Consider the following 11,331-nt stretch of genomic DNA (forward strand, 5'->3'; position numbering starts at 1 on the left):
CCGCTGTGTCGGAGGTGATACCGCACCTGTCCACCAGGGGGAGCAGAGCCACCGGCCCGCAGCATGGCGCTATTACATTATTATCATCATATTATCTGCAGCTCTGCCATGTGAGCAGAGTGTTTCTGGCTGCTGTGAGGGATGTTTACTTTCATACATCCTCCATTGCTGCCAACAGAAAGGAGCCTCCGTCTCTTCTGACTGAGCCGCCGCCATTTTCATTTGTTTACACAGGAAATGACTTCTTCATAGAGAGCCTAAGTCCCTCCCCTTCCGGTGGACCACCATGGGACCTTATTTCGGAAAAAATATGTACGGTAGTCAACGGCGAGAGACAAATAATTGTTTGATCCCGTTTGAATTGTGCCATGAATTACACATATGATGTTTTGTCAATTTAAAAGATAATTTTGCAAGTCAAGAAAGTCGCAGTTTGTCGTTAAACTGTTGAACTATAACACTGAAAATACATAATTAGAAAGACTACACACCCAAAAGTGGCATAAGTGACGTCATAACTTCCTCTCTCCACAAGCTACCCAGAGCTGAAGCTCAGTCCCTCTCAGAGAGCAGGAGTATTATACACAACCTGGAAGGTAGACAGGAAGAACGGATTTAAACTGGTTTAGGATAGTTTCAGTACAGTGGGGGCTAACGTTAACGATGCCTGTGTGTGTTTCCTGTGTTTCCTTCCATGTTGGTGTCGGTGACGTATATCGTGTGAGACGAGAGATGTAGTTCACTGAGCGGTTTCACACAAAACTAAACGTTACTTTACTGTTTTACAACAAACTGCGACTTTCTTGACTTGCAAAATTATCTTTTAAATTGACAAAACATCATATGTGTAATTCATGGCACAATTCAAACGGGATCAAACAATTATTTGTCTCTCGCCGTTGACTACCGTACATATTTTTTCCGAAATAAGGTCCCATGGTGGTCCACCGGAAGGGGCGGGACTTAGGCTCTCTATTGGTAGTTGTTGTTATTAGCAGTATTTTCCATGCAGCGGCCCGACCTGAGACTCGACACTGCAGCAGACGTTAGCGTTTCGGACGACACGTTTTGCTCCTGCGTCGCCGTTTGCGTTGTTGCATGGAGGCGAGTCTGCAGCTGTAGGGCGAGCAGGTCGAAGGGGGACCGGCGCCCCCTGTCGGCACCGGCAGGAACCGCAACAACATGGACCGATCACCGCGGTCAGGAAGTAAGAGCTGATTGGTTGCTGCTGACCACCAGATATATTATGGTCTGTTTGTGCTACATCAGATTTTAACAGGCTGACAAGAGGGACGAGTGGGTGGAACGAGGATACAGCAGGGAAAGAACTGAGTGTAGAAGAAGTAATAAAGACAATAAACATACGATATAGACAATTGTAAGTTTATATAAATAAAAGTAGATAATGTCAACACATTAAAGGAGAATGTTGTTTAGAGTTAAAGTACATTTACTTCTGTCTACGTCTAGTTTATATTTCCACCAATCATTTATCGATGCATGCCCTATGTAATATATTTTTTGCATTTACTCATTTTTCATACTTTTTTAAATCAAAACTTTCAAGTCAAGTCAGAACAAATCAAGAGTCCAGTATCAATTTAATATCTTAAAGAAAACTAAATATCTAGGACTTTTCAATGCAATATGGTTTTAATAGGATAAAAACTTGGTAAGAGCATCATGAGTTTGATTTCTATAATCAGTTTCAACTTCAATAAATTCAATCATTCCATACAAATTCAGAAAACAGAATTTAAATTCAGTCGTCCGCCGGAACAAATCTCATCACTTTCAATCTAAGTCATTTACACAAACACAAGATCTCAAGTCAAGACTTTAGAAACCTTTTCAAGTCATCAAAGTACAAGTCAGAGTCAAGTCCCAAGTCACCAGAACCCAAGTCAAGTCAAGTCTCAAGTCTTCTCTTCATGCCAGCAGCCATCAGACTCAACTCTGTAACTGGAGGAAAGCCTCGCTCGTCTCCCCAGGCCGCCCGACCCGCCATCTGAGGATCAAAGAGACGGAGTAGAGCGTTGCATCATGGGAGAGCGAGCCACGCCCTGCTCCTGTTTCAGCTGAGATCTGATTACTATTGAAGTGAACATGGGAACCAGACTGCTCACACACACACACACACACACACTCTGGGAGTCAGGTCTCGCTCTCAGTCTGTGCAGAGGGGCGCTGACATTGAAGACCACCAATCATGGCTGAGGGGGCGGGGCTTGTACGGCGTGCAGCTTGTAAACAGAAACATGGGAAGCTGTTAGTCGGCTCGTTCGTCTCCAACAAAAAACAAGTTTACACAAACACCATCAAAAGCCAAATCTGTGTTGTTTGTGTTGTTTTAGCTCTAACTCCCTGAGGCAGAGACGGTTCACTGCAGGTACAGTTTACCAGACTCATATCCACAGTGCGGCTGCGGCGGGACGTCCCGGAGGCCCGGGGCCCTGAGGCAGTGATTCTCAACCTGTTTCATATCAAGGACCCGAGTTTTGTCCACATTAGAGACACACCACATTAGACCCCCATTTGATGAGATTTTGTCTCTCTGACCCAAATCTGAGAATATTTTTATTGTCAGATGATTCAGTCCAGAACTCCCTGACTGTCTGTGTTGCAGGTAGAGAGATAACAGATCAGAACAGGCAGTCTTCTCCATTCTCTCATTGTGTTAACTTGGAAATGAAATAATGGTGAAGTTTAATAATTCATCAGTTTGCCGGGGCCCCTGGAGGCCCTGCCTGGCTCTGCTCCACATTATATTAAGGAACTGCTTGTGTCATGATGACAGGTCTCAGCCTCAGGTCAGACAGTGTTCCCCCTGCGCTCTGCAGCAGGAGATGCTGCATTCACTTTTTACCCTCCTAACAGATGGGACGTCCTGCCAAACGACATCAGAGGCGCCGACACTTAGTTCTTCTAAAAGTCGACTTAAAACGTTTCTTTTTACCGCTGTTTTTAACTCGGTCTTTTGACTTAACACACTAATGTTGGGTTTTTAGAGCAAATGTTTGATCTTGTTTACCTGAATTCACATGCACTTTAAATTGTTTATGTCCTCTGCATGTGTGCATGTGTATGTCTGTATGTTTTTATGTATGATGATGTGTATGTTCTCATTTTATTTTATGATACACGTATTGCTCTTGGCCTTGTGAAGCACACTGTGTTGCTTTTTGTATGAGATGTGTTATACAAATAAAATGACCCCCTGGTGGTCCCCGGACCCCACGTTGAGAACCACTGCTCTACGGTGCGTAACGTTGCCATGTCAGGACCGTTCCCCCTGCAGCCTGTCCTGAATGGAAGCCGTCTCCTGTGTGAACAGGAGCTGGAAGCTGGTTCAACAAACTCTGAGTCTGACCCTGAACTCTGAGTGGATTAACCTCGATGTTTTGAAGCCACTGAACCAACTCTCACCAAGATCATTCATTCAAAAGCAACTTTACTCAGAGAACCAGTTCCTTAAATACTACAGTCCAGAGCGCCCTCTTCAGGCATTACATCAAACAGCATATCAATACACCCGAGATAGGAAACTCAGAGTTTTCGGTTCCAGAACAGCTGATCTGAGTTAGTTCAATCAGCTCTGAGTATGTTCACTCTGAGTTCAGCGCGTGCGTGACGACAATAAAAAGCCATCATCAATGGAGCTCCGATACTACGATTCACCATGGCAACAGGTAAATCCAGTGGACGTAGAGATATTAATGCATGTGATGCAAAGAGCCTGAGTCAGAGTGGGGAAAAGTGTCAGTAAGTTAACACAATAAAGTTTTATTCAGTGTTGTCCATTAATTCATTTATTACCAAACTTACATTTCCTTAATGGATGATAAAGTGGTGGAATCTGACTGTATTAGGCTATAGCACATTACATTTTAAATGCATTTGTTCAGCTTTAATCTGATGGGGACAAAACACAGGGGTCAGCAACTGAAGATGAAAAATATAGTTAAAGATTTTAAAAAAATATATAGATCAAAGACATAGAGACATGATTGTAAGCTCACAATCTGATCCAGTAATAAAGTGTTTGGTGATTTGCACTTGAAAAGGCGTCGAGGTTAAAATACAGAAGATTTTACATTTTTAGACATCTATTTGTATCTTGGCTCAACAGCATTCAGTGACTTTATTTCAGCTACTTCAACAAATGTAGTAAATTTAAACATTGTCACTGAAATGCTGTTAAAACACGTTAAGACATCAACAACAACAACAACAACAACAACAACATGACGCTTTAGCTACAACTACAGCCGGGGAATAGCCTACACATGCACATACAGTAGGCTATATATTATATCACGTTACACGGTATTACGGGTTTTATTTTGAAACCTCTAACCGGAAGGCTTGTATTATTTTTTATTGCGGTACAGGGAAGCTGTTGCGTTCAGCCGTGTTGACGGTGGGGTCTGCTGTAGTTTTGGGGACAGATCTGTACCCCCTGGTGTCGGCGGGACGGCATGGCTCCCGGACAGCGGCCGGACCCCCGGGTGCTCGTGGTGGGGTGCGGGATATCAGGTGTCGCGGCGGCGCAGCGGCTTTTTCACAGTGGGTTTCGCAATGTGCGGATTCTTGAAGCAACTGCGAGAAGTGGAGGAAGGATAAAAACCGGCAGAATGGGTGAGAGGAAACAGGTCCTGACATGAAAATGAAAGTGATGCAGGTGCGAAGTGCTCTCTGTGTATAAAGCCTGTTGGGTGTATTCACTGCACAAGCCTGCAGCAGCTAAGAAAACAACCCGACTCTCTGAATTAACTGTTGTTATAATTGTCTACAGTGTGATTTTGTTAATTTAGCACTTACAGGCCCTCTGAAACGGAGAGACCTCTGTCCGCTGCACAGCATGTGACTGAGACATTAATATGAAAGAGATAATGACACTGTGATCAGAAACCTAACAGACTACAATAAAATCTTTATTTTCTCTCCTTATGTCCCGATACAGGCCTTAAACTCTTTTTTTTTTCTTTTCTCACTTTGTTTCGCACTTATGCACTGCTGCACTTCTTTTAAAATTTGTATTTTACTTGATTTTATGCATCCTATGTACTCTATTTTTTAACTTTATTTTTATTATTATTTTACAGTGGTTTTTATTTTCCATCTTATGTTATGCATTCCTCATATTTTTACTATTGCTATTCAGTGGGTTTTATTTTCCATCTTATGTTATGCTCATTCTGTCTATTTTCATGTGAAGATGCATTTTATGTATTCTATTCTCCTCTTTATCTTATTCTCACTATCATTATCAGGTTTTATGTGAAGCACTTGGTGCATGTAATTTCTCTGTTGTAAAGCACTTTGAGCTGCATTTCTTGTATGAAAGGTGCTATACAAATAAAGTTTATTATTATTATTATTATTATTATGTTTTTAACGTGAGATGGAGAGGGCCATTTTGTGGTCGCTCCCTCACTGTTCCATAATGTTTTCCTGTCTTCCTCTGCAGGGAACAACATCATTGAGATCGGGGCGAACTGGATCCACGGTCCGTCTGAGGAGAACCCGGTGTTCCGCCTGGCCCGCCACTACGGCCTCCTGGAACCAGCGGCCCTCGCTCCGGAGAACCAGGCCCTGGACATCGGAGGACATCCTCCCTGGCTCCCCAACTGGTTCAGCAGCTCAGGTCACCAGATGCAGAAACACATACGTCGACCAGGATTGGGGTCTAAAGACTTTCCAATTCAACTGAGCGACTGGAATTAAATTGGAATTGGAAATTGAAAAACACCTAGAGGAAACAGAATTTGGATTGAATTGGAATTTCAGGTTTAATTTAATTCAATGAAATTCTGTGAAATTTCTGTGAATGTTTTTTCTTACCACCTTTTTTTTTTTTCTAGAGCTGGGTGAGATTCGAATTCAATTCCAGGAGTTGAATTGGAATTTACCTTCATTCTCAATTCAATTTATGAATGGCCTGAACCCTGATCTCAGCATCTTGTTTTTATGTCATATAGCCTGTTTCAAGACTGTCTTCCATAGTTATGCATGAGTTTGCATTATCTTATGTAATTGCACACATACTGTAGCATGTGTCTCTGATAGTCTGGCCTTATAGTGTTACTGATTACTTAATGTAATGTGTAGTAACTGACGGGATACAGACTGGTAGGCCTGAACATGTTCCTGTGCAGGTCAGAAGCTGGGTGCTGAGGTCATGACTCCTGCTATGGATTTGTTTGCCGAGCTGCTGGATGAAAGCTCAGATTTTGAGAGTAAAGGAGGAGAACCATTTGCCAGCGTGGGAGAGTATATACGGGCACAGGTACGTTTTGTCTCAGTGACTGAAAAGGTTTCCCTGCTTCTTGATGTTAAACTGTGTCTTGCAAGAAAATAATATGTTTGTTTGTTTGTTTGATTGTTTGTCCGTGTGCTGCGTGGTCGTCCGGGTGCTGGATGCAGGCCCCGCTGCGAGCGGCGGAGCGGTGGAAAGACGCGGACGCGTCCACCAGGGCGCTGCGGCTCTGCCTGATCTCCTGCATGCTGAAGGTGGAGTGCTGCGTCAACGGGACGCCCACCATGGACCAGCTGGGGCTGGGGGCCTTTGGCATGTACAAGTGTCTGCCTGGACTGGACTGCACATTCCCAGGGTTAGTACCACCCCCCACCCCCTATACACACACACACACACACACACACACACACACACACACACACACCAAGGGTTGAAGTAATTAATTACATTTACTCATGTCATTGTAATTGAGTAGCTTTTTTGTGCACTTGTACTTTTTTTGAATATTTTTTAAAATCAGTAATTATACTATACTAATTATACTAATTATACTAGTACAATTTTATTGAAGTATCACTTCCACATCCATTATAGAGTACAAATCTTGTGGCTCTCCATAAGCAACAGAAACTAGAACATTGTAAATTGGCCAGTTGTGAGCCATTCACAGTGAGAACAGTAATCTGGCTTTACTTTGTTTTGTTACTTTTTTTTGTAATAAAGCGCACAAACAAAAAGATTTTCCAATTAAAAGAATCTAGTTTGAAGTTTGCCCCCTCATCCTTTTAGAATTGCATGGAAAAGATCACCTGTAACAATGTTCTCTTTTTTAAAAACTGACAACTTTTTTACTTTTACTTAAGTAGATTTTTACACCAGTACTTTTACTTCTTCTTAAGTAAAACATCAGCAAAGTAACAACACTTCTACTTGAGTAGGATATTTTACTCTTCCCACCACTGCACACCACCAAATAAATGGCACAAGTGGGATTGAACGAGACCTTTTTTCCCTTGCAGAGGCTATGAAGGCGTAATAAAGAAGTTGATGTCGGAGCTCCCCGGTGATTTGGTGACCTACAGCCGGCCGGTGAGCTGCGTCCACTGGGACGGCCCGGAGACGGGAGGGAACCCTGTGACGGTTGAATGTGTCGACGGGGAGAGGATCGCTGCTGACCATGTTATTGTCACGGTGCCTCTAGGTAGACTCAGATACACACGCACATACACAAGCATATCGTCATAATATATATATAGTTTATATTGTTTAAGAGATCTTATCGCATCTCCTTTCAAAGTTCAAGAGTTTATTAGTTGCTGGGCTGGATGCTTTTTTGGCAACATTGACTCAGGTTGTACCTGTCTCAACCTTTTTCATATCAGGACCCCTAATTTAGTCCACATTTGGGCCACGGACCCCCATCTGATAAGATTTTGTCTCTCGAACCCAAATCTGAGAATAGTTTTATTGTCAGACGTGATTTTGTCCAGAATTCCCTGACTGTCTGTATTTTAGGTAGAAAGATAACAGTGCACCTATGATCAAAACAGTCATTCTTCGATTTATGTTAACTTCTTGTAAATGAAACAACGGTGAAGTTTAACACTTCAAAGAGGTCAAACCTCCAGCAACACTTGTAGTATATAGAACAACTTTATTGTTAGACCAACGTGTTTCGGCTTGTGGCTTCATCAGGGCCATCCAACCCGAAACGCGTTGGTCTAACAGTAAAGTTGTTCTATATACTGCAAGTGTTGCTGGAGTTTTGACCTTTTTGGACCTTTTTCCCTTCTCCATGCACCTTGGAAGTAGCTGAAGTTGTGCCAGAAACCCCAACTCCGCTTCTGAAGTTTAACACTCACTAAAGGACCCCCGGTGGTCCCCGGACCCCACATTGAGAACCACCGCTGTACAGTGTGTACTGTAAGCAGAAACTAGTTCTGGTCTGTAATGCTCTGTTCTGTTCTCTTCTGTTGGGTCAGGATACCTAAAGAAACACCATCCGACCCTGTTCCGCCCGCCGCTCCCGCTGCACAAGACGCACTCCGTCCAGAGGATCGGTTTTGGGACGAGTAACAAAATATTTGTGGAGTTTGATTCCCGGTGGTGGGACGCTGACTGTGAAGTCATTTACCTGGTGTGGGATGACGAGGTGTGTAGTGTGGCCGTGAGCCAAGGTCTACACTTACATGCTGATCACACTGGCATTGACACGTGTCTTGTGTCTGAATTGTGTTTAGGTGTGATTTAGCGGGATTACATTACGACGTTAAGATGCATCTCTAGTATATATATGTTAAAATCAGATTTCTTCTTCCCTCGCTAAAATACACACATCACTTCCTCTCATAATATTTCTTTCCTTTAAAATTGTCAGTAAATGCCTCGTCCTGCTTATTCCCCATCCACGAGAATCTATTTTTGATAAGTGTGTCACAGGATAGGAAAAATACTGACTGCACACACACACTTGAACTGTTTCATGTCTTATCTCTGTTCAGGAGAATTTGGTGGACCAGGTGTCAGATCTACAGAGATCCTGGATAAAGAAGATGTCTGAGTTCACTGTCCTCAAACCCTCTGAAAGGTCGGGGACCGCGTGAGACTCTGACGCTTCCCTGGCTTGTTTCTGCTAAATTTACAGAAAAAAACATCTCCTCATCCTGTTTATGTTTCGACTCTCAGGTACGGCCATGTTCTCTGTGGCTGGATCGCTGGTCGTGAGTCGGAGTACATGGAGACGCTGCCTGAACAAGAAGTCACACACACTGTCACGCAGCTCATCCGCAGGTTCACAGGTGAGTCCAAAACCCTTCTGTGTAAAAAAACGATTAAAGCTACAAGACTCTTTCAGTGACGGCACATTGCTTCTTCAGTGGGATCCTTATATTTTCTAATAATGTTTCTGAGCCTTGGTCATTGTAGCATATGTCACCTGTCAGAGTTGGTGAAGTGACTGTGTGTGTGTGTGTGTGTGTGTGTGTGTGTGTGTGTGTGTTTAGGGAACCCCACCATCACACCGAGGAGAGTCCTGCGCTCCCGGTGGTTTCAGGACCCCTGGACCTGCGGATCGTACAGTTACCCAGGAAGAGGCTGTTCGGCGCAGGACCTGGACAACTTGAGGGAACCTCTGCCTGCAAAGGGTGCACCGTCCCAGGTACACAGACGTGCACACACACACACACACACACACACACACACTCCAATAGAAGAGTCCACATAACGCCTATTTTAGCATCTCTACACTGGTTACCTGTACGTTTTAGAATTGATTTTAATGATTATTTTTAAAGCACGTTTGGGGTTGGCCCCGGATTATATCTCTGACTTACTAACCCCTTACGGGCCTAAATGCAGCCTGACATCCTCCGGCAGAGGTCTGTTAGTAATCTCTAGGTCAAGGCTAAAAACCAGAGGACCCCACGACTCTGGGACGTCCTGCCGGAGGAGATTGGGCAGGCTAGCTCTGTTTCTTCTTTCAAATCTCACTTAAAAACGCACTTTTTCAGAATTGCTTTCTCTTGAATCGGTTACTCTTCCATTTTATTTTATTTGTTTTTGTAATCCATACCTCGCTTGTCATGATTACTGTATCAATTCTACTATTATTTTTTATCTGGTAATTTCTCTTGTTTTTTATCCTGTCTTTGTAAAGCACTTTGTAACTTGTTTTTGAAGAGTGCTCTATAAATAAAGCTTACTTACTTACACAGTGCACGTTCACACACTCACAAATGATTGACCAAGACCGAGGTTGTAGTGTTTGTTGTAACTGCTTGGTGTTTTCCAGCCCTTGCAGGTGTTGTTTGCCGGAGAGGCGACTCACTCCTGCTACTTCTCCACCGTCCACGGAGCCCTGCTCTCCGGCTGGAGGGAGGCCGACCGGCTCCTCGCTCACTACGCCTCCGTCCGTCCCGCCGAGCCACGCAGATCGAAGCTTTAAAAGCAGCAGTGCACTCTTGTTATAAAGAGATTTTATTTTTTTTTAGCCAAATTGTGCCAAATTGATTCTCACTGAATCTATGAATGTTTTATGTTTTCCATGATGAAAGATCTCCAGATAATTTCTGTGACTGAAAAAATTGATGATTCCAATCAACTTTTAAAATGCACTCGTATTAATCCTGTTTACAAATCATTATTAATTATGCCATTACAAGCATTGGTAATAATGTAATTTTGCAATTGTAATGTCATGTTTTCAGAGTGAATAAATCCATTACAGATTTTTAATGACGTGACATAATTGTGAAATAGTGTGTGTGTGTGTGTGTGTGTGTGTGTGTGTGTGTGCAGGGCCGGCTCTAAACCACTGGAGGCCCTAGGCAAAATTTTCTGTGGAGGCCCCCTTTTGAGACAAATCCTAGCCGCCATCAAGCAATAAAGAATGAGAAAAAAATTGCCTATAAAGCACTTTATTTTTTGCTACCTGTTATAAGATACAGCACATAAATATCAAAATAAATTGTAATAAATGTATTCTGTATTCTACATCCCGATTCAGACCCACACCTAGAGTCACTAGCACATGTTGCTTATACACTGCTCGTCATCACCGTGTTGCAGTCCCAATAGTGGCTGAAATCCATCTGGTGTTAAACTGTTCAAGCATGCCTGTGTGATGTCTAGCTGGTTCAGTCACAATGTTGATGTGTTCTCTGATACTGCAAACACACCGGATGTTGCTTTTGTTGATGAAGGCACACAGGCGGTCCGTACTGTAGAGATGGGCTGCTCATTTGACTTATAAATGGAGCAAGCCTTCACTGACAAATTTACCAAGTATCAGCCCGCGACTGCCTCAGTTGGCAGCTTGGGATACGCACGCCACCTTCCTGTGATAATATTCGGTGGCCTTGGACACGCACACAGGCTGACGGTGACGGGCCTGCGAGTTGCAGCTGGCAAGACACTGTTCTGTGTTAGCTGCCATAGGTATAGCCTGGCAGTGTGGAGGAGAAGGTGCTTTTTGTACCCCAAAAGTGTCCAGACTCTTGAACCCTGTATATATATGAGCCCATTGCACTGTTAATGTAATTTATGGACTCAAATAAAGTATTTAAAATGTGTGT

At 43.2% G+C, this 11,331-nt stretch overlaps 1 protein-coding gene across 1 annotated transcript; it reads left to right on the top strand.

The window, feature by feature from the left end:
* The first annotated feature begins 4,397 nt into the window (after positions 1 to 4,397).
* LOC139911880 (peroxisomal N(1)-acetyl-spermine/spermidine oxidase-like) lies at positions 4,398 to 10,492 on the top strand. Its single transcript, XM_071899483.2, has 10 exons — positions 4,398 to 4,638; positions 5,471 to 5,647; positions 6,159 to 6,289; positions 6,427 to 6,614; positions 7,279 to 7,460; positions 8,242 to 8,411; positions 8,761 to 8,846; positions 8,945 to 9,057; positions 9,262 to 9,416; positions 10,050 to 10,492. The coding sequence occupies exons 1-10, from the start codon at positions 4,479 to 4,481 to the stop codon at positions 10,200 to 10,202; spliced, it is 1,515 nt and encodes a 504-aa protein (XP_071755584.2). The 5' UTR covers positions 4,398 to 4,478; the 3' UTR covers positions 10,203 to 10,492.
* The last annotated feature ends 839 nt before the right edge of the window (positions 10,493 to 11,331 follow it).

The sequence above is a fragment of the Centroberyx gerrardi genome, chromosome 5 (genome assembly GCF_048128805.1).
Source record: "Centroberyx gerrardi isolate f3 chromosome 5, fCenGer3.hap1.cur.20231027, whole genome shotgun sequence".
Taxonomy (NCBI): domain Eukaryota; kingdom Metazoa; phylum Chordata; class Actinopteri; order Beryciformes; family Berycidae; genus Centroberyx; species Centroberyx gerrardi.

Coding starts and splice junctions, on each gene's coding strand:
- LOC139911880 (XM_071899483.2), top strand. CDS start 4,479: ATGGCTCCCGGACAGCGGCCGGACCCCCGGGTGCTCGTGGTGGGGTGC. Junction 5,648..6,158: donor CAACTGGTTCAGCAGCTCAG/GTCACCAGATGC, acceptor GTTCCTGTGCAG/GTCAGAAGCTGGGTGCTGAG. Junction 8,412..8,760: donor ACCTGGTGTGGGATGACGAG/GTGTGTAGTGTG, acceptor ATCTCTGTTCAG/GAGAATTTGGTGGACCAGGT.